At 53.5% G+C, this 25,909-nt stretch overlaps 1 protein-coding gene across 3 annotated transcripts in view; it reads left to right on the top strand.

Moving 5' to 3' along the window:
- The window catches only part of SLC39A11 (solute carrier family 39 member 11), a 178,155-nt gene that overhangs the window by 11,527 nt on the left and 140,719 nt on the right, over positions 1-25,909 (top strand). For 2 of the 3 annotated variants that reach the window (XM_054709625.1, XM_054709623.1), the window contains exon 4: positions 19,961-20,119. The exons of the other annotated variant lie outside the window; for it this stretch is intronic. In XM_054709625.1, coding sequence (XP_054565600.1) covers positions 19,961-20,119 — 159 coding nt within the window. The remainder of the gene's footprint in view (positions 1-19,960; positions 20,120-25,909) is intronic. 3 annotated transcript variants of the gene reach the window in all.

The raw sequence follows: 25,909 nt of genomic DNA, 5'->3' as shown, positions 1-25,909 counted from the left end.
GTCTGAAGGACTCTGCGTCCCCAGCACAGCTCTGAGACGCCTCGAGGAAATGACTCGGAAAAGCGAAAACCAGCCATCCGTCAGTTGCCTGGGGTCCCACGGCACCTGGCACAGGCGTGACATGTTTCTAGGGTCAGTTGTGCATACATTTATGTATGTGTCGTATGTGCATGGACATACCTATGTAATATGATGCTGCAGTGGCATATTTGTACAATATTTAACTGTGCCCTGGAGCAAGGGTTTCTGTAAGAGAAATTCCTGGCATAAGCGTCCTGTGTATTTGAAACGGGCTTAACAATATGTTTGATAGTTGGTTTGTTTTTCGCATTAGCAGTACCTTGGGAGCATGACCAGTCCTCCTTAAATGACTGTTCTTCAAATCCATTTGCTTGTTTGTCTCCTGACTCCTTAAATCACCGTCCAAGTCTCTAGTAATCACTATCTTTTTCTTCCCGGTGCCCGGGTCTGGCCTGGATGTTCGCCTGAGGCCTGCAATTAGTGGGGAGGGATGTTACCATTAGAAAGAAGAGGATGGTCATTATTTCCTATTAGAGTCCCCCAGCAATGCCGCCTGAAAGCCGGAGGAGGTTTTATTTTATTTTTTTTTATTATTATTTTTAAAAAATATATTTTATTGACTTTTTACAGAGAGGAAGAGAGAGGGATAAAGAGTTAGAAACATCGATGAGAGAGAAACATCGATCGGCTGCCTCCTGCACACCCCCCACTGAGGATGTGCCCAAAACTGAGGTACATGCCCTTGACCGGAATCGAACCTGGGACCCTTGAGTCCGCAGGCCGACACTCTATCCACTGAGCCAAACCGTTTTCGGCGGAGGAGGTTTTAGATGACGATGAAAACTAATATTGTTTGTCGAGTCCTCACTATGTACAAGGTGCTCCGGCAAGCACTGTGATCATCTCATTTAACGTTCATAGCAGCTCAATGAGGCGCGTACCAGGTGTGATTATATGCCCCCATTCTGCAGATGAGGAAACTGAGGCACAGTGACTATTAATAAATGGTTCAGGATTACACGGTGAGCAGAGCTGGGATTTCAACCCATAGTCTCACTGTAGAGCTTGCCCTCTTTAAAAAAAATTTAAAAAAAAAAAATTGATTTCAGAGAGGAAGGAGAGGGAGAGAGAAACATCAATGATGAGAGAGAATCATTGATCGGCTGCCTCCTGCACGCCCCACGCTGGGGATCCAGCTCGCAACCCGGACATGTGCCCTGACCCGTGATCAAACCGTGACCTCCTGGTTTATAGGTTGACGCTCAACCACTGAGCCATGCTGGCTGGGCCCAATGGAGGTTTCGAATGTGAGGTCTTTTGCTTTTGGACCACACTGCCATGGGCCGGGCCACAGCCAGAGTTCCAGGACGGTGGGGAAGGAGTGTACTAAACTGCTTCTCTGTTTCCGAGCCCGGATTTTCCTCCCTGTAAGGTGGAGAGGGGCAGAGGGCCCCGAGATCACCTCCCAGGGCCTCCTGGATTCTCCTCTCTGCACATGTCTTGTTCTGCCCGGGGATGCAATGGCCTGGGAGGTGGTGCTTGTGTGTTCTGCGGCAGGGCTGCCCTCTCAGTGGGCACTCAGTGCGGGAGTGGGGAGGTGGACCGGGGTTAGCTCAGTGGGACCTGGAGCTACCTGTCCCGGGGGTGTCATGTGACACGCTCAGCGTGGCCCGGTGCGTGGAGGCCGTGTGGGGAGGGGCCCTTCTCCAGGCGGGCCTGTCCCAGCCTTGCTGCAGGCCTCCTGGCACAGTGGTGAAGGGGCACCTGCCACTCCTGCCACCTTTGCTTCCTGCTAGCGATGCCCCAAGACACTGACACCTGAAACGCTCCGCGATCGGGGTTGGGACCCGTAAGGCTCGTGTGCCGAGGCCCTTCATTTGTAAAGGCCTCAGATGGCCAGTTCCCGTGGGAGACCGTCTCAGCTAACAGGAATGTCCTCCAGCCACGGGCAGGGGACATAGCACCTCGCAGGAGACACGCCTGGCTTGGCCCAGCAGCGCTCCTGGCACCCCAACACTAGTGGTTCTCGTGAGCACAGGAGCGGTGTGGTGACAGCTCTGTCCCCTGGCAGCGTGTGCCAGCCAGACGAGGACCTTCCCTCCACGCGCGTCCTGACTGCGGGCTCCGCGCTGGGTGGAAGGCAGTCTTATTGCAAGACGGGGTGGCGAGGGAGAGAGGGAGGTAGGAGAAAGGGACGAAAACCATGCAGGAGGGAGAGACGGATGATGATGATTTTATTATTGTATTTTTCTCTTTCCAATTTCATGCTTCAGATTTCCAATGTCATTATGAACTGTGCAGGGGAAGGAAATGACACAGCTCACCCTCTGTCCCCATTGATGGAAAAACAGCATTTGTCTTGGCGGGAGAGCTCGCCTGTGCTCTCTTGTCTCCGCTGAGCATCCGGGGTGACGCGGCCCTGAGGCCTGCCCTGAGGCCCTGGGATGGTCCTTCCCCGTGCGCTCCCCTCAGGCTGCCTTCACCCCCAGGCTGGAGACCCTGCCTCCCCGTCCTTCCCTCTGCCTCTCCTTCCAGGCCTGGCCAGCCGTGAGGATCGGGCCGCGGCATTCTCCTTGGGGATGTCTGCTCCTCTCTCCTGCCTGCTCCTCTCTCCTGCCCCGTTTCCATGAAGGAGAGAGAGGTGGGAGCGTCTGTAGAAGAGCAGGAGGTTGCAAAGGGCCTAGAGATTAAATAGACGCGAGAGCCCCAGAATCACAGTAACCTCTCTCTGTAGGAACAGGTAGATGTTTCATAGATATGCTTTTAAGATGATTGGCACATTTTCATTCATTCATTCATTCATTCCTTCATTCATTCATTCATTCAGTGGTTAATGAGAACCTGCTGTATGCCAGGCGCTGTGTGAGTGCTAGGAGCCGCTTTCAGTCCGATCTGGCCACGAGGTGGGCACCTCACCAGTGGTGCACATCTGGCCCACCACCTGTTTTTTGCAAATGCAATAGGTTCTCATTATCCGCCGTTCCATTTTCCACGGTGTCAGTCAACCGCAGCCCGAAAATGTTACACGGAAAATTCCAGAAGTATACAGTTCATCAGTTTTAAATTGCACGCCATTCTGAGTAACGGGATGAAATCTCGCATCCGGCTCCATCCTGCAGGGGACATGGGTCCTCCCTTTGTCCCCTGTCTCCGCGCTGTAGATGCTCCCTGCCTGTCAGTCACTGAGTGGCCGCCTGGGTGCTCCGACTGACGGTCGAGGTGTCGCAGTGCTTGAGTGCGAGTCACCCCTGTTTTCCGCAGTCATGGCCCCAAAGCACAGGCGGCGTGATGCTGGCGCCCGGATATGCCAAAGAGAAGCCGGAAAGTGCTTCCTCTCGGGGAGGAGGGGAAAGTTCTGGGCTTCCTGAGGAAAGAACAGGATTGGATGCTGAGATCGACAGTGAGAACGAGTCTTCCATCCGTGAAATTGTGAAGAGCTTTGGGTGGGTTTTGCTGGCTCAGCTCACACTGCAGACGTTACAGCCACAGGGCGTAGTGGTTAGGATGGAAAAGGCATTAAATTTGTGGGGCAAGACATGAACCGAGGACGTGTTCGGTTGATGGCCGCGTGCCGCACCAGCAAGCACAGAGCCTCTACGAAGACATCAGCAGGGGTCCCTGAACCGAGGGACCACATTCACGTAACTTTTATTCCAGCATATTGTTATAATTGTTCCATGTTATTAGTAGTTATTATGGCTCACCTCCTCCTATGCCTGAGTTATAAGTTAAACTTGACTATAGGTTTGTATGTGTAGGAAAAAACGTAGTGTGCGTGCACCCTTCGAGGTTCCAGGTGTCCGCTGGGGGTCTCGGAGGTATCCCTGTGGATGAGGCTGCCTGTAAGGCTTTAGTTCAGTGGCTTGTTCACAGGGAGGGGGAAGGACTAGGGATCAAAGCTTTGTCCTCCGGCCAGCGTGGCTCAGTGGTTGAGTGTTGACCTTTGAACTAGGCGGTCTCAGTTTGATTCCCAGTCAGGGCACATGCCTGGGTTGTGGGCTCCATCCCCAGTGTGGGGTGTGCAGGAGGCAGTCCATCGGTGATCCTCTCTCATCATTGATGTTTCTCTCTCTTCTCTCTCTCCCTCTCCCTTCCTCTCTGTAAAAATATATTTTTAAAAAAAAGCTTTGTCAAGGGCCTATGCAGTTTCAGAAATGGCCAAATGTGTGTTCTGTTTGCAGAATAGGCACGTTTTTTCCCTTGGAGAGCGCCTGCCCAGAAGGTGGGAGCAGGGAGAGCATTGTCTTCAGGCCAGTTCAGTGAGCACCTACTGTGTGCAAGACACTGTGGGGGATATGCAAAGAAGAAAGGCATAGCCCCTCCCCGCAGGGGGCTTGAGGTAGGGCCTTCACCTGTAATCATGAGACGGGTCAGCAGGTGGTTGTAAGAAGGTGATGGGCCAACGGTGATGGGACCCCAGGCCCTGGGAGGATACTTCGGGGTGGGGAAGTAGAGAGGTCTTCTTCATGGATGAAGCTCAGGTCGGAAGAACAGGAGACTCTGAGGATGTCGGGAGGGAGCAGGGGAAGGAGATGAACTATAGGCAGGAAGAACCTCAAATTGGAAGCATACGCGTGGAGAATACAGGGCTGTTGAAGGAACGGCAGTTGGTTTGGTTGGGAGGAGAGGCCAGAGAAGTCGGTTGGGGGCTGGGTATGGACAACCTGGGGTCCCATGGAAGAACATTTCTGCTTTGTTCTCTAGATTGGTGGGGGGATGCTGGAGGTTTGAGAGGGTGACACAATCAGAGCTGTACTTCCAGGAAGCGAGTTTCGTTGGTAGCAAGTAGCACAGCCATTGGGAATGTGCAGGGGGCGGAGGTGGGCGCTGATGGTGGAGAGGCAGGCTGGAGGCTCAGGTGTTACTTCAGGGGGTGCCTTGACTCGTTAGAGGCCTTGACCTTGGGGAGAGGCAGAGGAGTTAGGAAGGGAGAGAGCAAAGCACACTCCTGCTGGAGAACGGGGAGGAATTGGCAGCCCTTTGATCGCGATGGCAGCCAAAGAGGTTTAAGCCCATCACAGGTGCCGGGTTCTAGGGGCTGCTTCCCCCGGGGATGTTGGGGAATTTGGCATCACCCTCCGGCTTATGGACTGAGGGTGGGACTCCACCAGAAATGGGGAGGCCGGGAGTTGGGAGGTAGGGGAAGTCTCTTATATATCAGGCCTTTCTCATTTGAGTACTTTGGAATCGGTGTGTTGGGGTGGTCTCCATGGCAACTAGGTACCTACAGCTCCTTGTACTGATGGGGTTGTTTCCTGCTGCTCTGCTTAGGATTAGGCTTGGCTGAGAGTAACTGAGACCAGGAGAACAGTGGCTGCCATTAGAAAGCCTCTTCCTGGGTAGAAGAAACCCAGAGCAGGGGGGCTGGGAACGTAGGAGTCCCCGGGGATCCAGGCTCCTTGTTTGCTCACTGCTTTGCCCCAGGGGCGAGCCTGTGGTCTCCCATCTCTTTGCATCAGCCAGGTTCATGGCTGACTGAAAAACGCACTTGGTCTGGCCTAAGGAAGAGAGTGGAATGGAGGAGCCGTGGAGGGGTCCTGAGACCCTGGTTCCCGCTGTGGGTCGGAGGATGTCACCAGGGCCTGGTTTCTCGTCTCCTGGCTCTTCTCTCTTCGGTGTGACTCCACCTTCAGGTGGTCCGTCCCATCCTCTCAGGCTGAGGTCTGGAGGAAGGTCTTCTTTTCATAGTTCAGACCAGCGGACCACTGGTGGTCCGTGAGGTGGGAAAGGTTGGTGACCGCTCATTCAGACCGTCTTGGAATTGAGCTTCACGGGCAGGGAGTAACTGGCCCAACTTGGGTTATGTGCTCATCCCTGAATGCTAATCCTTGTTGCCATGGGGATGTGATGTGTCAACTGGCCAGGTCTGGGCTACTATCTCCCTCTGCCCCACCCGCTATTAGATAACATGACTAACAGTGGAGGAAGAGATGAATAGATATTCAGTAGCCACTATACAGCCAACACCCCCCACACTTCTGTGTCAGTTGGAAACCACCCCAAACTTCGGGGCTTTCGTTAACAACAGTGGGTCATTTCTTACGATTCTGGCTTGGCTGGGCTCAGCTGGGAGGTTCTTCTGAGGTCACTCATGAGGCTGCAGACATCTGGCAGCTCGCCTCGGCCGGAGGCTGTTGGAGGGCCTCACACACAGGTCTGAGCCGCGGTGCTGCCTGTTGGCTGGGCCTCTGTCCACACGGTGGCTCACGGGTCAGTGGTGGAGCGCAGGCTTCCTTACACGACTGTGGAATGCAAGGTCTCAGGAGGCCTGGACCCTGGAGCCGACACAGAATCACTCCTGTCACACTTGGTTGGCCACAGCAAGTGACAAGGCCCACCTGGATTCAGTGGGTGGGGAAACGCTCTCCAGATCTGGGTGGGAGGAGCCTGCAACATGACCTGGACATCCTTCCAGAATCCTGTTCCTTCATTGTGGCCACTGCCAGCCTTCACAGGCCGCCTCCCGGCCTCCCCCTTCCTCTCTTCTCCATCCTGCCTCTCGGCTTTCCACCCACTGAGAGGCACGCTGGCTCTGTCGGTGTCCATTCCGTTTCCTGACTTAAACACCGAGGAGGAGTCCCAAGGCCCAGCGAAGCTGTATTTGTTCTCTGGAAGCAGCCAGAAGCCAAACCTTTCTGGGCCCCGGCTAGTCCTGGGCGTCCTGGTCTCCCCTCCGGGCTAAACTCCTCTCCGTGCAAGAATGAGCTGTGGGGCAAGGTGGCATCCTGTGGCAGACAGTCCCGCAACCTCCCTGGCATCTCTCCATCACACCCCCTCCCGAGAGCGGGTGCGTCCGGGCTGTGGGCTCGGGTGGGGCCGGGGAAATGCCCCTCTGCACTCCCTGCCTCGGCATCGCGTGGTTTTCTTCACTGCACCTCTCTGCCTCTGATGTGTGGTTTTAAGGATAACAAGTGCTCTTTCCAATTCAGGCGCCCATCTTCTTCCCGCTCTGCGGGGCGTCTGCGTCCTTTTATGAACGGGGTGTGTAGGGTGCAGAGTGTTTCGCTGAGGGCAGGGCAGTGAAGAGGCAGCCCGTCCCGGTGGTTCTCGGGTGGGGCGTGGGCAGCGCAGAGGGGCGGTGCCAACCTGTGGCCTCTGTTCATTTCCTTGCCCCTGTGAGCGTGGTGCCAGACGTGGAGGCCGCGGAGCTGTAAGCGGGTGGAGGAGCCTCGCTGGCTGCCTGTCCCTGGGCCTGGGGAGGGCTGGGTGCAGGATGGAGCGAGGGGTTTCCTTGGCCTCACTGCACCCCCTCCCACCCTGAGCGAGTGCTGCCTTCTCTGCGGAGAGGAGCCCTTGAGCCCGGGACGCAGGGCTCTGCTCCTCCGCAGCGGTAACGACAGTGTTTGGGCTCAGATGGAGCCGGAGCCCTCGGGTTGTATTTCTGGCTGAGCTGCCTACAGTCCCTGTGATTAGCGGCAAGTCCTGTTCCCTCCAGGCTTCTCCTACCTCCAAGGAGCCTGAAATCCCTGCCCCTCCTACCTCCTGCGAATAGTGGGAGGGAAACTCCGGCCCCCGCTGTTCAGTCTCCTGGGCCCTCCGGAGCCGGGGCTGCCCACGGAGGCAGACGCAGGCACAGCCGCAGTGGGAGCTGGGCTGCGCTCTCCGTGCCCTGGCTGTTGTTGTTGTGTTTTTTTTAAAAATCCTCACTCGAGGATATTTTTCCATTGATTTTTAGAGAGAGTGGAAGGGGAAGGGAAAGGGAAGTGAAGGAGGAAGGGAGGAACATTGACGTGAAAGAGACGCATCAATCGGTTGCCTCCTGCAAGCTCCTCCAATCAGGGCGGGGGATTGAGCCTGCAACCAAGGTACATGCCCTTGCCTGGGAATTGAAACCACGACCCTTCAGTCTGAGGGCCAACACTCTAGCCACTGAGCCAAACCGGCCAGGGCAGGGGGCCTTGACTTCTAATCCCGCATGTCTTTGGCTCGGGGGCCCTGTTTCCCCAGACTGGCCCCACAGCTGACAGGACAGAACCCCAGGCCCACGGAGCTTCAGCTCCACATGTGCCTGGGACGGAGAGTGAAGGGGGCCTTCGCACTTAGCTGCACACAGGTTCTGTTCTTTGCCTTCCTGTAGCGTCTCTTTGGAAACCTGTCTCAGTTTCTGAAGCTCTGGTCTTCGTGGGAACAAATAAGCCACGACAGCCCTGGGGCTAAGTGAGTTAGTTCCCCGGGACGGTGGGAAATAATTTATATTTGTTAAATGCACAGACAAGGGGAAAACAGGTTAGTGTCGTATCTGAGGCGGGAGGGAGGGGCGCAGAGCCACCGCCTGTGTACAGGCTGTAAACAGATTACCGGTTTGAATTTGCGGAGCCCTTTGCCATCATGCATGAAGAAATCCATGGGTGGGGGCGTCTGTAAGCGGACTGCAGGGAACACTTGCATCTTATGGGCTCATGAGCCCCAAATATTATTAGGTGACATTGGTTTATTGCTTTATATTTTCCAAAGCACGCTGCCACTCATTACCTCACCTGACCCTCAGGATGATCCCGTAGGTTTTTATTATTTGCACTAGAGGCCTGGTGCACGAAATTCGTGCACGGCGGTGGGGTGTCCCTCAGCCCAGCCTGCACCCTCCCCAATCTGGGACCCCTCTGGGATCGGGCCTAAATGGGCAGTTGGACATCCCTCTTACAATCCAGGACTGCTGGCTCCCAAATGCTCGCCTGCTTGCCTTCCTGATTGCCCCTAACCGCTTCTGCCTGCCAGCCTGATCACTCCCCTAACCACTCCCCTTCCAGCCTGATTGATGCCTAACTGCTCCCCTGCCAGCCTGTTTGCCCCTAACTGCCCTCCCCTGTAGCCTGGTCAGCCCTAACTGCCCTCCCCTGCAGGCCTGGTCACCCCTAATTGCCCTCCCCTGCAGCCTGGTCACCCCTAACTGCCCTCCCCTGCAGGCCTGGTCCCCCCGAACTGCTCTCCCCTGCAGGCCTGGGTCCCCCCCAACTGCCCTTCCCTGCAGGCCTGGTCACCCCCAACTTCCCTCCTCTGCCAGCCTAGTCACCTCTAACTGCCCTCCCTGCAGGTTTGATTGCCCCCAACTGCCCTCCCTTGCAGGCCTGGTCCCTCCCAACTTCCCTCCCCTGCTGGCCATCTTGTGGTGGCCATCTTGTGTCCACATGGGGGCAGGATCTTTGACCACATGGGGGCAGCCATCTTGTGTGTTGGAGTGATGGTCAATCTGCATATTACTCTTTTATTAGATAGGATAGAGGCCTGGTGCATGGGTGGGGGCCAGCTGGTTTGCCCTGAAGGGTGTCCCGGATCAGGGTGGGGGTTCCCTTGGGGCATGGGGCGGCCTGGGTGAGGGGCCTGTGGTGGCTTGCAGGCTGGCCACGCCCCCCGGCGACCCAAGCGGAGGCCCTGGTATCTGGGATTTATTTATCTTCTACAATTGAAACTTTGTAGCCTGGAGCGGAGCCAAGCCTTCTGCTCCCTCCGTGGCGGCAGCCATTTCTCTTGGAATTTATTTATCTTCTATAATTGAAACTTTGTAGCCTTGAGTGGAGGCTGGGCCCGCCAGGGTGTGTGGAAAGCTTGGCTTCCTCCATCGCCAGGGAAACCCAAGCCTCCCTCCTGCTCACTCTGTGGCTGCAGCCATCTTGGTTGGGGTTAATTTGCATACTCGCTCCTGATTGGCTTGTGGGTGTAGCAGAGTGATGGTTAATTTGCATATTACTCTTTTATTAGATAGGATATGATAGATGAAGGCCACGCTGTGATCCGGGATGGACTCCTTTGTCTGACCTGGCCATGGGATGTAGGGCAGTGGGGAAAGGAAGGGGCCCCCAGGGATCCTCTTGCACACTCCCTGCACCCCTCAGTGGCAGGCACTGTTTTAGATACCCAGGCTAAAATGCTGTAAACAGCGAACAGAGATTCCTGTCCTCGCGGGACTGCCATTCTAGCAGAGAGTCACATGATAAACAACCTGTACAATAAAACACACAGCATGTCAGACAGAGGTAAGTGTGATGGAGAAGCATAAAGGGAAGGAGGAGGAGAGAGAGTGTCCTGGCAGGGGTGGGAGTTCTGGGTATTGCAATCTTAAGAGGAGTCACTCAGTAAAGATGCTAGGAAAGCACTCCTGACATGTGGGAGGCTCACAATACTTTTTCTTTTTTTTATATAGTGAACAAATAAACATGGATGGATGAATGGAGGATGAATGGATGGATATAGGTGGATGAATGGATATGGATGGATGGATGGATGAATGGATGGATGGATGGATGAATGGATGGATGGATGGATGGATGGATAATGGATGGGTGGATGGATGTATAGATGGGTGGATGGATGGGTATAGATGGATGGATGGATATGAATGGATGGATAGATGGTTGATATGGATGCATGGATGCATGGATGATGGGTGGAAGGTATGGATGGATATAAATGTATGAATAGAAATGGATGGATGGATATGGATGGATGATGGGTGGAAGGATATGGATGGATGGAAGGAAGAGGAGGATGAGTCCTACTCTCTATAAGTCTGTGCTTTCTCTGAGAGCCTTAGTATACCTAAATATTTTCACACTCCCCCACCCCTTATCATGAATCACTGTGGAGCACCCGAAGTGGCTCCTCATTCCCTGTGGCCCCTGGAGAGGGCAGCCCCTCCCTGCTGGAGAGAGCCAGCATCCTCCTGCCGCTGTGTAGGTTGAGTTGGGAAGTAGATTGGTGAAGGGAGAGTTTGCCTCATCGTGTATCCCCCCTTGGCCTTCTTATCATGGACCCAGTCCCCAAAGCCTCGGGGGTTTGCCTGCTCCATCTGCCTGGGAACGAGGCCGAGAGTTTTCTCCTTAAGGAAATGGAGCATCTCATTTTCCCCACCGTCGTCTACCTTGACAAGCATCTGTAGCTCTCCATGCTGATTCCATGTAGCTGTTGTCTGTGGACTCCAGTTGCTTGTTCACTTCTTCCTTCCCAAACTAGATGCATCTAGAAGGCAGGCGCTGTCTTGCTCACTGTTGATCATTGGCCCCCCAGCACAGGGATTAGAACACTGGGCATTCAGAAATGTTTTTAAAGTTCAGCGTCCAATGAGCGTGGCGTGTGCATCAGAGGTCTCCTTGGGGTTGGCTGCCTTTCCTGGTGAGCCCACCCAGTTTCTCCAGGGCTTGTGTGCGCACTGGTTTACGTCCCGGGGGCATCAGAACGACATCTCAGCGAACAGGCGGCAAGAAATCCCTCCCCCTCGAGTCCACAGGAAGTCGGTCCTTCTGGTCCTCCCAGAGAAGGAAGAAACTAATTGAATGTAAGCTCGTTACATCTCTGAAGCACAATTTCCCCAATTATGATGAACTTCTCAGGATGTGGTCATGCCAGGAAATGTCTCAATCTGCCAGCGGCTGGGGTGAGCCAAGGGCAGGGGCATTGGGCACCCAGCGGCGGGGCCTTTCTGATGAGCCCTGGGGCACCTTGCCTGGGTTGGATCCTGGTTTCTCAGCTGACTCGTTGGGTGAGCTGGGGCTCGTTACGTAGACCGTGTAAGCCTCAGTTTCCTCATCTGTAAAGCGGAGATAATTGTCTCCTTTTCAGAGCTGTTGTGCAGACGAATAAGTAAGTATATTTGGAGCATTTAGCATAGATGTTGGCACTTAGTAAATGCCGATACATCTTTTTTTTTTTTTTAAAACAACCCCCACTATATTTTCATTGATTTCAGAGAGGAAGGGAGATGGAGAGAGAGATAGAAACATCAGTGATGAAAGAGAATCATTGATCTGCTGCCTCCTGCACGACCCACCCTGGGAATCGAGCCCGAGACCCCGGGCATGTGCCCTTGACCAGGAATTGAATCCGCGACCCTTCAGTCCGCAGGCCGACACTCTATCCACTGAGCCAAACCAGCCAGGGCCCCCCCGATACATCTTGATTATTATCTGACATCAAGGGAAGTATGGTGTAGGACACATGAGGACTTTGGGGTTGGTGTAGGTCAGGGAACTTGGGTATTATGGTTTTAGATCCCTCTCACTCCTCCCCAATTGATTATCTTTCCCACATGACCTTCTATGGACTTCCTTGTTTACGTATAATTTAAACAAATGGAATCGCACCGCACATCATGCTTGCAAACGTGTCCCTTTCCTTCCTAGGTCCTGGACTCTTTCTTATTTGGTGGCCGCGTGGCACTTCATTGCACAAACTGGCCACGATACCGGTTTCCACTTGACTGAGGCAGCACTGGGTCACACTGAGCTGCACCGTGACTGGGATACTTTTCACTAACGACTTCTTGGGCACTTAAGTTGGGCTCTGTATTTGGAATCGTTGGTTATTTTTATCAGGGTAAGAGATACACCATCTAGAAAGAACAAATGTTCGTAAGAGGCTTATCCAGGAAGGAAAGAAAAAGCGGCCCCTCCACCCGTGGTCCCATCCTCTCTTCTAGAAGCACCCATTTGTCCGTTCCTGGAGAAAATTTCCCCCACATTTCTAAAGAAGTGTATTCTGCAATCCCTTGATTTGGAAACCGGTGCCCTTCGGCTCTGGCGAGGGCTGCTTTATGTCCCTTTAATAGTCTCCCCCGCGGACCCGCTGTTCTCTCTTTATTAGACTTATTAGTTGGCTCTTGGACTTCCTGGACCGAGCCTCTCATTTTCCTCCCTTTTCGCTTGTTATTTCATAATCTCTCTGCTGTTTAGTTCTGCCTGGTGGGAAATTACATTGCCTTTAACTCCATAACAAGAGCCAGTGTTTCTTTTTGTTGTTGTTTTCACGGTTTCAGTTTTTGAAAAGTCTTGTTTTCCCTGTTTTTCCCCCTCCAGCATTCTGGCCTTTTTCGTAGATTTATTCCATGCATTCCTATCCCTCTCACATTAATAACTGTTTTTTGTTTTTTTTTCTTTCTCTCTTTATAAGTGTTCCCTCCCTGAATTCCTGGGGTCCCTTCTGAAACCCTTCGTTTTTCCTGTTTGGTTATTTTCTCTCATAGAATTTTTGCTCTAATAATAGTGAGAAGCTAGACACGTTTAGCATCTGGCATTTATAGAGTCTTCAGGCCAGTTTTTGTGCTAAGTATTTTATATGCACTATTGCACCTCGTACTTACTTATTCGTCCTAGGAGCTGAGCACCACCTAGGGAAGGTCAGAAGGTCAAGAGCAGGGACTCAAGAGCCACCCTGGCTGGGATTGGATCTTGGCTCTGCCACTTACTAACTGTATGGCTTAGTGAATTACCTCACCACTCCGTGCCTCAATTTCCCCATAAGTGGAGTAGGGGTAACATACCTGACCCTTAATGTTAGGAGGATTAAGAAAGTTCTGGCACATGGCCAGTCTTTATGTAAAGGTTATTATTGTTATTAACTTCAATTTTACGTATGAGTGCCACCATTTCTATTATTATTTCCATTTTCCTTATGAAGAAACTAGAGGCCCGGTGCACGAATTCATGCACCAGTGGGGTCCCTCGGCCTGGCCTGTGGGATTGGGCTGAAACCAGCTCTCCGATGTCCTCCGAGGGGTCCGGGATTGCGAGAGGGCTCAGGCCACGCTGAGGGACCCCACCGGTGCACAATTGGGACCGGGAAGGGGCCGAGGGAGGGCTCCAGGGCATGTCCGGTCCATCTCACTCAGTTCAGATCGGCGGGGCCCCAGCAACATGCTAACCTACCTGTTGGAGCATCTGCCCCCTGGTGGTCAGTGCACATCATAGTGAGCAGTTGAACAGCCTTAGCATATCATTAGCATATTACGCTTTGATTGGTTGAACAGCCCACCAGACGACCAGACACTTAGCATATTAGGCTTTTATTATATAGGATAGCAGCTGTGGAAAGATGATTCTGTCACCCAGGGTCTCCCGCTGGGAGCCTGAAGTGGGGGAGCTTAGATCTGATGCCTTCTACCCGCTGTGATGTATCACCACGGAGCCACACTGGCTGGGCTGTAGTCCCTTGTTGAGATTCTGTCCCATCACTCTGACCTCTTGCCCTCCATCTCCCAAGGATCACTGCCACCACATTGATGGGCGTCTCCCGCGTCCCTCAGGTGAGTGAGGGCAGGAAACACTTTGCCAACCCCTGTTTTCACGAGGGTGAAAATGAAACATGCTTTTATCTGGAATAAGGGGTGACCTTTTCCTTCTCCTTGACCATGGAGCTCCTGAGCAGAAAGGGTCACAAAGCGAGTGGTTTGCTGGTTTGTCACCTCTCCGGAGGGAGGTCAGCGAAGCGGGGTAAACGCCGCTCTTACGAGGTGTTTGAGTTTCTTCTCAGTGGGCTCGCTCTTCTCTCCTCCTTCACATGTCAGCAGGGGCTGTTTCATTAGCAGCCAGACCCGGGACAGATTGGATCAGCATGAGTGGGTGGTGGTGTTGGGTGGGGAGGGCTTGACCAGCTGGTGCAGTTGTCTGTCAACAGGCCGGAGTTGAGAGGGTGCTGATGGATTGGTGGCTGGGTGCCACGGAGAGGTTGCTCTGGGCAATGTCATGTTCTCACTCTCTTGGTGACCAGCTGTGAAAAGGGTGTCCCCTCCCCCCCTTTTTTTTAATCTACATGGAGTTAATGGTTTTGGCATCTAGCTAGTGTGAACCTACCTTGAAAGGACTGAAGTCATTGTAATTAGTATACTGCCCCTCACCGTCATTCAAATAGTGGCTCTTTGGAAGAGGAGTGGCGAGCTCCAACAAAGAGTCTAAATGGCATTTGACTTTGGAGCGCTGTGTTCTTATTTTAGGCGTAGCCGCCGTTATTGCCAATGGGTGCTCCAGTCCAGGTGGGCACCTCACACACCAGAGCCGCTGAGTAGATGCTTCCTGAGTTGAGTTGCACTGGGAAAGGGAAGTCAGGGTTGGAGCTGGACTGGACTTGATGGCTGACTCGTTTTTAGCCCTTTTCCTTGGTTTTCACAGAGGGAGTTAGAATTCGCTTGTTGGTCCGTATATGTCTGACGCCTGGATACGCCTTGGGTGATGGTCCTTTCTTTGGGGAACTTAGTGCAGTCGGGGGCCTCACCAGCCAGGACCTGTGGCCGCTGACAGTGGTGGCTGAGGTCCTTTTGCACAGGATTTCCAAGCTTGTCTAACACCACCGGCACAGCATTTAAGAATGGCCTGACCCTCGGCTCCTTTCCTTCCGGACCACGTGCAGCTGTCAAGAGCTCTTCCCCGTGTTTTCTCCCATGTTCTTTTTTCACAGAGTTGCCATCTCCTTACGTGGAATGACCACGGCCCTTCTCATCGGTGGTTTCCGGTGCCTTCTCTGTTGGTCATATCACACATCTCTGTAGTCTCTCTTATCATGGTGGGCATCCAGGCCCGCAAAGGCAGGAGCCAGATCAGCCTCTGTATCTCTCTTCCTCCCTCTCCGCCCCCTAGAATCCAGCATCATGTTGATCGTGCAGTCGTCACAAATTCGCTTCCTATTAATTGACTTTAACAAATTAATTTTATATCTGATTTAGAGGCCAAATTAGATACATTACTTGGCTTCTGTACTTGTCAGAGTAATTATTGCCTTGATTTGTATGGATCGCAAGTTTGTGCCTCCTCCTTAATTATATACAGTGGCCTTGCGGGTAGAGTCCGTGTTCATTTGCTTCAACCAACATTGACGGAGGACCCGCCCGAGCAGCTTCGAGTTTGGGTGCTGTTGACTTGAACTCTGTGTTCCTGTCTCTGGAGACTTGCACGCACCTTGTCCGTAGAGACGGTGTCATTGAGTCACGGATACCAATGCTCAGTGCGTTGCTAGTGATCAGAGCGCAATGCTTTTCTCTCCCCGTTTTATTAAGAGGGAAATTTTGTTTTGTGGCTTGGGTTTTCTTCTACTTTTACGCTGTCATGACTATCATAAAAGAAATGCTTAACTGCCCCCATCATGCCCAAACATTAGGATGTATTCCTTAAGGAACTCTTCACCAATTCATTTATATTTGCAGAGCTGAAATCGCCCCAGAATGAGCACTCAAGCAGAAATGAGAAGGTTTGCGTGCCGTAGGCTAGGGAGTTCGCTGATCGTCTCTGATTACTCTGTGCTGGTACCTCTGACACCAGAGGGAAATTAATAGCATTTTGAAGTATGGATCCCTGTGGTGTTTTGCACTGTATTTTGAGAAAAAGGAGCATATGAGTTTTGCTAGGTTTGGGGAATTACCGAAAGGAAATGGGGGATTTTCTCTCAGAGCTTTCAAATATCTGCTGATTTTAAGTGTCTCTTCCAGTCCCTTTCAATATTCTGGTGTCATGGCTGTGATTTAGGCAGTTTTACCAAAAACACACCATTCGGTGAGGGCTTGTGCTGGGGGGCGGGAGCGGGCTGGGAGAGGTCAATGGGGGGAAAAAGGAGACATGTGTCATACTTTCAACAATAAAGAATTAAAAGAACAACTACAAACAAACAAAAAACTAAAAACACACCGTTCAGGTGGGTGTCTCATTATCAGGCAGAAACATTTCTGGAACTTGAGTTCTTGTACGTGGCAGCGTTTCCCCCTTTGAATTTTCACTGTGAAATCAGCATCTTATTATCATTTAAAAGTTATATTACAGCCCTAGCTGGTTTGGCCCAGTGGATAGAGCGTCGGCCTGCAGACTAAAGGGTCTCAGGTTCGATTCTGGTCAAGGGCACATGCCCGGGTTGCAGGCTCGATCCCCAGTGCCTGGGCATGCAGGAGGCAGCCAGTCAATGATTCTCTCTCATCATGGATGTTTCTGTCTGTCTCTCCCTCTCCCTTCCTCTCTGAAATCAATAAAAATACATATTTAAAAAAATTATATTACAAATTCCCTGATAATATTTACTTCTCTATATTTGTATATTTTCAAATTATAGTATCCGTTTATTTAACAACCCCCCCCCCCAATTCCCCTCCCACCCAAAGATATATGCTTGTAGAGTTTAAAAAGTCAGGTTGTTCTGCCGGGTTTATAACAGAAGCCAGAGCCTGCTGACCTTCCCCGCCCGGTTCCGGCCTCTCAGGATAAACACGAGCGGCCGCTTTAACTGTTTCTTCAGCATTTGGTCCCCACAAGTCTCCACTGTGGGCACAGCTTCGCCACCTCGCGACCTTTTCAGCTGCAGACGTCTCCAGTGATTTTCTGACGTCCCGATGCGTGTTACAACATGGGTCAGCCTCGAAAGCATCGCACTCCGCGGAATGATCCAGACACAAAGGGACGGATACTGTATGATTCCACTTACACGAACTCTTGACAGAGAGTAGCTTAGAGGTTCCCGGGCGCTGGGGGGAGGGGAGGATGGGGCGCTCTTGCTTAACGGTTCCTGGGCTTCTGTTTGGGGTGGTGAGAAAGGTCTGGAAATAGTGATGTTTGTACAACACTCTGAATGTAATTAATGCCACTCAACTGTAGGCTTCAAAATGGCAAATTGTATGTGATGTGTGTGTGTGTGTGTGTGTGTGTGTGTGCGCATACATATATCCATAATAAATAATCAAATTAACTAATAAAATAGCTTACATGATTAAGACTGTAAATGTTATTCCTTTGTTTCCTTTCTTGTGCAATTGTGTTTTCCAGAGTCAGTAAAGGTATCTCTGCTTTCCCCACTTTCACGGGGACCCGTTACCAGTCTCGGGGTGTCAGAGGTACCAGCACCGGAAGTGCGGATTCCTGTCCCACACGGGGACCTCTCAGGGCTCTGCCATTCGCTCTCCCTAGGAGCCCTCCAGCCCCCTGCCCTCCCTCTGGGCTCCTGTTCTCCCGGTCTGTGACCTGTTGCTCCTGGCATCCTCTCTCACCACCCCCCCCCCCCCCCCCCCGGATTCCCTTCCTTTCTCTCCCCTGTCCTCCACTTGTTTTACTCCCTTTTACCTGCGAAAACACATCCTTGAGTCTCTTTCTGAGAAAGGTGCTTGGGAGGTGGTCTCCAGCCAGCCTCCCCAGAAGCAGGGCTTGATGTGGGGGCTCCTGTGCAAGGAATTTGGGGAAGACAGGCTTTGGTAGAAGCAGCTGGCGATGGGGGGGCGGGGGGGGGGACGGGGCGCAGGGGTGAGGGATGGATGGGGCTGGGGCAGAGGCTGGGCTGAGATGTGACAGCATGGGGGTCGCTCCCATGCATATAGACACGCATGGTCTCCTGTTTTCGGTGCGGGACCCTTACTCCTGGCTGGGCCGCGGGGGTTGTGTGGGGGAGGGGGCATCCCTGAATGTCTGGTGGGGCCGCACATTGATAGGGTGGAACGTGGGGAGGGATTGGAGGCTGAGATGAGTGCGTGTCCTCACCTGGATCGTGGTTTTAGCTTTGCTGATGGTGGGGATGTAGGAGAGAGGTAGCCAGCAGGTCGTCTTCGGTGGGGAGTTTACCATGAACGGCAGCTGCCAACGGGGCTCTGAAGCGGGTGAGACTGCAGCCTGGGGAAGGGATGGAGCAGGCCGCGGCCTGCGGAACGAGCCCACGGCTTCCTCCCATGGTCTCGGGGGGCTGAACTCCTAAGACATGTTCATTCCCTTTGGGAGTTCCTGACGCACCGGCAGTTTCCCGGGAGTGGCGCGGAGGCTCCTGCGTGTGGCTGAGGCTGGCAGGAGGGGAGTCACTTCCCGTAGGGATCTGTCCTTCATTGTCACTCTTGTGACACCTGGCTCCGTCACTCCGTGTGTTTTTTGGGAGGTGGATGATGCAGACGTCTCTTTTCCAGACCAGGCGTAATTAAGTCACTTTCAGAAACCCATTCAGCGTTCTGCACGTCGGTGATGACTGTCATGCGTCCCGAGGGGTAGTGGGAGCACTCCGGCCGAGATGTCGCTGCACCCATAGGACCAGACGGCTGGGTGCGTGCTGAATTTGCGCCAACGCCGGAGACTCCTTGATTGCGTTGCCCACACTGAGATCTGGCTCCAGCCTCGTTTCCCTCTTCGCTCGTGTCCGTCCCCTCATTGAGGTGATCGTGGTCCTTGCTTGCTGAGCTCCCGAACCAGCCACTTAACTGGCTCTGTGACCTGGGGCAGATTATCTTATTACCTCGCGATTCAGTTTCTTCATCGACCAATAGCTAGAGGAAACAATATCTGCCTCTCAGGGTTTTTGTGACGAGAAAGGGAGATATCCAGTGTGAAGCTTGCTCCCTGGGAATAGTAGGTGATCAATAAATGTCCGTTCCTGCCCGGCCAGTGTGGCTCACGGTTTGATTCCCGGTCAGGACTCATGTCCGGATTTCGGGCTCGATCCCCAGTAGGGGGCGTGCAGGAGGCAGCCAATCAATGATTCTCTCATCAGTGATATTTCTATCTCTCTCTCCCTCTTCTTTCCTCTCTGAAGCCAATAAAAACGTTCATTCCCTTCTTCTTTTTCAGCGATAGGGAGATTGACAGGACCACGCTGGCATCGACTCACTGGTTGTCCCCAGATATTTCAAAAGCCGTCACCTCTCACAGAGGAAAGACCCATCATCCTCTGGTGCTCCAGAGAGCAGGCCTCGAGCTAGTGGGTGACCATGGAAGGGAGAGAGGTTGCCACTGAACATAAGGAAGACTTCTGTCTTACAATGCAGGGTCCTGGAGTGTTCATCTAGGACAGGACACTGTGTCGTTGACACTGGGGCCAGGGAAGTCTTCGTTGTCAGGGGCTGTGCACACAGTATGTTCACAAGCATCTGTGCCCTCTAGTCACTAGATACCCCTCGTCTGACAGCCAGAGATGTCTCCAGACATTGCCCAATGCCACCTGGAGGGCAAAATGGCCCTTGGTTGAGAATAATTGAAATAGAGGTTCCATGGCAGCAAACCACACTCGGCCCTTCCAGGGCCCATGCCATTTCTGCCCCAAATTGAGCTCTGACAGCATCAGTTCCAGGAGTTCTGGAGGTGGCTTTTTGGTTTGGGATGGGACCTGCCGTGGAGGATTACAGGCCTACCCCACGTGGCATCGCAGGGTTGAGTTTGGGCCGTGGAGAGCAAGCGAAGCCGCGCTCGGGAGGCGTCTGGCTGGTCTAACGGTCTGCTGCTCACTGGTTCTGCAGGTCATGTTGGCAGCCTCCTACTGGTCCCTCCTGGCCCCAGCGGTTGAGATGGCCACGTCCTCCGGGAACTTCGGGGCCTTTGCCTTCCTCCCCGTGGCCGTGGGCTTCACCCTCGGTGCTGCGTTCGTCTACCTGGCCGACGCCCTGATGCCTCAGCTGGTGAGTACCGCCCGGAAACGTGACGTCCCCGTCAGTGCCTCTGCTCGGGAGCCCGTGATTCCGGAATAGATGCTGCAGACCGTTTAGGGCTTTTATGTGGAGGAATTGGATCTGACGTTTCCCCTAAAAGGAAGTAAGCTCTCGGTAATATGACTAATCATCCCCTTGGTTACGTTTTGCTAAGTTCGGATTTCAAATGTCAGACTTCGTTATAAATATAGAGAGCAGCTGACAATCCACCGGGCGGCGCCGCCTATATGAGCGGACCTACAAGCGGGGAGAAGTGAGTGACCAGGATCAGGGTCCTGACCCTTCAGGGGCTTATGATGTCACCGGGGAGATGACAGCACACCCGACCATAGCGTAAGACCAGTGACAAAGCATCGCGTCCACAGGGCTTGTGAACAGGAGGACGAGGTGGGGGGGCTGGGAAGCCGGGCTCTGGGGGGAGCTCACGTCTGCCAATCACTGGTGGCGTGCCCCTTAGCTCCATGTCTCCTTCCTGTCACCCGAGGCTAACTCCCTTTAGTGGCTGCAAAGTCAAAATTTAAAAATCTGATAACGTACTGTAATAGGGCTGGTGGGTTGGGTTTGGGGAATGAGTGTGTATAAAGAAGCACAGTAACGCCCGGCCAGGGTGGCTCAGTGGTTGAGTGTTGACCTATGAACCAGGAGGTCACGGTTCCATTTCCGGTCAAGGCACATGCCTGGGTTGCAGGCTCGACCCCCAGTGTGGGGCGTGCAGAAGGCAGCTGATCAATGATTCTGTGTCATCACTGGTGTTTCTATCTCTCTCTCCCTCTCTGTTCCTCTCTCTGAAATCAATAAAAATATATTGAAAAAAAGGAGAAGCACAGTTAGAAGCACAGCCTGAAGTGCGGCTGGGATCCCCAGAGAGATCTCGAGGCCAGGCCATGAGATTGTGACAAAGGCCATTGGCTAGAGCGGGCTTGTCATTGTCATGCGCTGCCATCGGTAGACAGGAGCGAGCACCCGGTGCACGGAGTTGGGTGGGGGAGAGGAAGTGGGTCGGCCTCTGTGTTGCTTCCCTCGGAGAAGTGAGCACGCCGGGTCCAGCAGGGCAGGGGGGTGGCTGGAGCCCTTGCCCTTGGCCGTTCAGCCGTCCCACTGCCTGTCGGGGCCGCCCACCCTGGATATCTTCGTAGATTCAGGCCCCGACGGCAGCAGGACTCTCGGGTGGGCGGGAAGGACGTGGTTAACAGGGGACTCTGTCCTCTGACTCCCCTGCCCTGCACTCAGCCTTTCAGGTTTATCTGTCCCCCTTTCGGAGCCGAAGCAAAATATTGCTCACGAAAAGGGTTTTACTCATCACAGCCTGTCCGGTGGAAGCCACCGTGGCTTCATTAACCACGGATGCATCCAACATCTCTCTGAACTGGGTGCTGGTTTTTATTTATTTATCTGGGAATAAAGCAGAGGCGGCTCCCGCAGTCACAGTTAATGGGAAATGAGTTGGCAGGGATTTGCAGCGGCTTTGCCAAATGGAGTCTTCATGAAAGTGGGGGAGGGGGGTGGGCAGGGAGCGTGCACCCTGCTTGGCCTGGGAAGCGGCTGGCAAGAGGCCGGGGGATGGGGGTGAGGCCTGGGCCAGTATCCCCGAGCCCAGTGTCCCTCCCTAAGGACAACCCGAGGGAGAAATAGGATGGACGCCAAACAGCTATTGATGTTGACATTTTGATGAAAAATATGTCAAAGATGTTGACATTTTGATGATCTTTGCAGTTTTGCTTCTCCGTGAAGTTGAGGATGGTGGTAGGCGGGGAGCCTTCACCTTCAGTTTAAAGGAGGGACTTTCTACTGGTGGGTGGGGGTGGGTAAGGAGGGCAGGGTATACTTCCCCAAGGCCTCTCCTCCTTCCTGTTAGTCATCATGTTAGTATTACATCAGTACAATGCAAACATCTCATTACCAAATAAAACGTTTCTGTGAAAATGCCTTCCTGTTATAGACTGTGTCCCTCCAAAACTCATGTTGAACCTAATCCCCAGTGTGACAGTATTGGGAGGTGGGGCCCTCTTGAGGTGGTCAGGCTATGAGGGTGGAGCCCCCATGAATGGGATTAGTGCCCTTTACAAGAGCCCCCGAGAGCTCAATTCTGCCATGTGAGGACACAGCAGGAAGACACCGTCTGCGAGCCAGGAGGGAGGCCCTCATCAGGCACCGAATCTGGCAGAGTTTGACCTTGGACTTGGTCTGCAGATCCGTGAGAAACACATTTCTGTGGTTTGTACGCCACCCAGACTGGGGGCACTCTCCTGTTCCCATTCTCTCCCCAGCCAACCGTTGTCATCGGTTTAGTGGGCACTCTTCCAGATTTTTTCCCCTTTCTTTGAGAAAACGAATGATGTGCCTTTTAGATCTTGAAACATCACGCCTTCCCCCGTTTGCCTGTATTGTGCAGTACGCCTCACATCAGCTCGCTAGCAGTACCCGCCCTGCCTCGCGGCGCTCTCTCTTCTTCCACGGATTTCTGTGCGTGCACACATTGATGCATGTCGAAGCGGGCTGGGCCTTCTCAGTGTGTTGTTCCCGAATTTGAAACGATCTTCATCTGCGGCTGTTTTCATACCTGTACAGCCCCGGCCGTCTCGGTCCTCTGCCAGGCGGTTCCCCATCATCGCGCGGTTAGATGGCTCCGGGCTTGTCCATGTGTGTCTGTGTGCATCTGGAAATGCAATCCTGTTCTCTGTTTTCGGAAAACCAGATGGTAGCACACGGTCTGCGCTGTTGCTCCGTGTTCTCCTCGGCGTGCTCTGGACAATGACAGGAGGCACAGCAGTGACCGTAGTAGATGCCCCTCCCTCTGAAGATGCTCTGAGCAAGGCTATGTCTGCGGTCCCGTTCGCTGTTCTGTATCTTAGGGCTGGTGGGGTGGTGGCGGGGGAGGGGAGGAGGGATTCTCATCCCTGTATCTCAGAAGACACTGTCTCCAGAAACACAGCCCATCTTTTTGGACCCTGCATATATGTATATACTGTATATACACTAGAGGCCTGATGCACGAAATTTGTGCAAGGGGCTCAGCCCTCGCAGCCGTGGCTTCTTCTGGAAGGTCATCTGGAAGGACGTCCGGAAGGTCATTTGGCTGTCCGGTCTAAGAGCATATTACACTTTTACTATTATAGATGTTATATATATACTAGTAGCCCTGCACACGAATCCGTGCACCAGTAGCTCGCCAGTAGCTCACTGCTGCCCTCCAGTAGCTCTCCGCCCACTGCCCCGCCCTCCTGTAGCTCCCCCTCTCCCCCCCTCATAGCTTACTGCCCTGCCCCCTCCTGTAGCTCTCCGCCACCACTTGTAGCTCGCTGCCCCACCCTCCTGCTGATCCGTGATCCGGTCGTTACGTGGTCAGTCGTTATGCTTCACGGCATAACGACCATTTGCGTATTACATCTTTATTGTATAGGATATATGTGTATGTGTGTTTATATATGAGAGGAAGGGAGAGGGAGAGAGAGAGGAGAGAGAAACATCAATGATGAGAGAGAATCATTGACTGGCTGCCTCCTGCACGCCCCCTACTTGGGATCGAGCCCACAACCTGGGCATGTGCCCTGACCGGGAATGGAACTGAGCCATGCCAGCTGGGCAAATGAGACCCTCTTTTTGGAAACTCCTTACAGCTTCTAAGCTGAAAGTGCTTTACACACGTGAGTTATTATCCGGACACAGATCCATGCCTTTGCAGTCGACCACGTTTTGGGCACCACGAACACGAGGCGCAGATAATTAAACCTGCAGGCAGAAAACAGGAAAAGCTTGATCTGACGTCTGATTGTGTTGTATGGTTTTTTTGTGCTTTATTTGCGTTCTTAATTCTGTTTGCCTACGAGGCTAGACGCATACTGCCATTGAGAAGGAGCATTTTCAGAGCAAGGCAATTGGGAAGTGTGTTAGGCGGGGACGGGGGCGGGGAGGGTGGGGAGGAGCTGGGAGGTGGCCTTTGGGGCTTTAGAGAGATGTTGACACCTGGACCTCCCCCTGGAGGTTCTGATTCATTGTGTCCAAGGTGAGGCCTGGGTTTCTAAACAAAACATCCCCACAACGGCGCTGCTGTCCCCCAGCCAGGGCTGCTGACTGCCCGCTGCAGGCTGCTTACAACTCGCTTTTGTTCAGGGGGTGGTGTGTGTGTTTTGTTTGTTTGGGTGGTTGCTGTTTTTTTTAATGATTCACAGCAATTCAAGTGTCCTTTTCTTTCCCTTGGAAGCCAAAGCCTTATTATTGCAAAAGACTCAGAAAAGAGGGAAAGAAGGACTCCCTGCTGTGCCAAGGGGATGGGCTCAAGATGAGAAGGGGGAAGGAACTGCTTCTGTGGGTGGCAGACTTGGGACGCACCGGCATCACCCGGGAGACTTCGAGAACGCAGGTGCCCGGGGATTCCGGTGCTCACCGAGGCGAGAGCATCGCAGGACAGCCCGGGAGGTGGACCGGGCGCTGGGGGAGCGGGAGGCTGTATCTGAAGGACCCATCCTCGGGGTGGATGAGCGTGCGCGCCTCTTCCCGGTCCGAGGGGCTCCGGGTTCCTCTTGGCACCTTTTCACTGCCTCCCTCCTCTTATTCTCCTGCCAGCCTTGGAACAGCCCGTCACCCGCTCCGTCTGACACCCCAATCCTGACTCTGCTCACCCCTCCCCATCTTGCTAGGAGCTGTTTGCATCTCAGGTTTCCATATGGTAGGGCGAGGGGCCGTGGCGAGTCCCAGGAGACTGGCTCATGGATGAGGCCCAGAGTTCCTCTGAGTCAGCGGCCGGAGCGGTTCAGGGCTAGACCGTGGGTACAGGAAGCAATTCTCCAGCACCAGCCGCCTGTCCCACAGTCCAAGACACTCTCTACCTGGACTCAGCGTCACACCCCACAGGCCGAGGGCCTGGTCCTACCCGACTGCCTCCCTCCTTCAGCTCCAGGCTCAAGGCCAGGCTGGCCCGGTGCTGCTGACCTACCAGCTGTCAGTCAGAGGTTCCCACGCCCACCGTCCTCCGTCCTTGGGCTTGATTAATTCTCTAGTGGCTCACTTTACTCCGGGAAACAGCCTCCTCACTGGCTACCGGTTCATTACAAAAGGCTACGACTGAGGAACAGCCGGAGGGAAGGGACGCCTGGGGCAGACGTGGGGAAAGGGCTCAGAGCCCCCACACCCTCTCCCAGGGCACCTCTCCCCCCAAACCTCCCTTTGCTCACCAGCCCGGAAGCTGTCTGAACCCCGCACTTTGGGGATCTGTGGAGGCTTCATGACCTTGGTGATTGACCCCACCTCCAAGGTGGGTGGGGCTGAACTTTCCAGCCCTCTGATCGCATGGTTTGTTCCCTGGCAACCTGCCCCCATCCTTAAGGCGTTGCCCAAAGGTCACCTCCTGAGGTGAGCTCAGGTGTGGTGAAGGGGGTTTGCTAGGAGTATCGAGTCACCTTTATTGCTCTTGTCACTTGGGACATTTCAGGGGTTTGAAGAGCTCCGTGCCAGACGCCCAGCCTCCAGAAACAGTGAGAAATGGATTTCTGTTGTGTTAGCGCCCCCCACTGTGGGGTGTTTTGTTGCAGCAGCCGGAGCTAAGACTGCGGTGAAATCTTAGCTATTGCCCCAAATCTTGGGAGACTCGATCCTTCATGGGTCCTGGCATTGCCTGTCCCAGGACTCCACCCCAGGACATCACTGGGGAGTGTCCTCACACCCCTCTTCTAATGCGGGGTCAGGGGGTGTTCCCTGCCTTCTTCTGGGTCTGCCTTCTCTAAAACAGGGGTCAGTCCCCCCCCCCCCCCGCCTTGCCTGCGA

The sequence above is a fragment of the Eptesicus fuscus genome, chromosome 20, assembly GCF_027574615.1.
Source record: "Eptesicus fuscus isolate TK198812 chromosome 20, DD_ASM_mEF_20220401, whole genome shotgun sequence".
Classification (NCBI taxonomy): Eukaryota; Metazoa; Chordata; class Mammalia; order Chiroptera; family Vespertilionidae; genus Eptesicus; species Eptesicus fuscus.
This window is presented reverse-complemented; position numbering and strand designations above follow the sequence as displayed.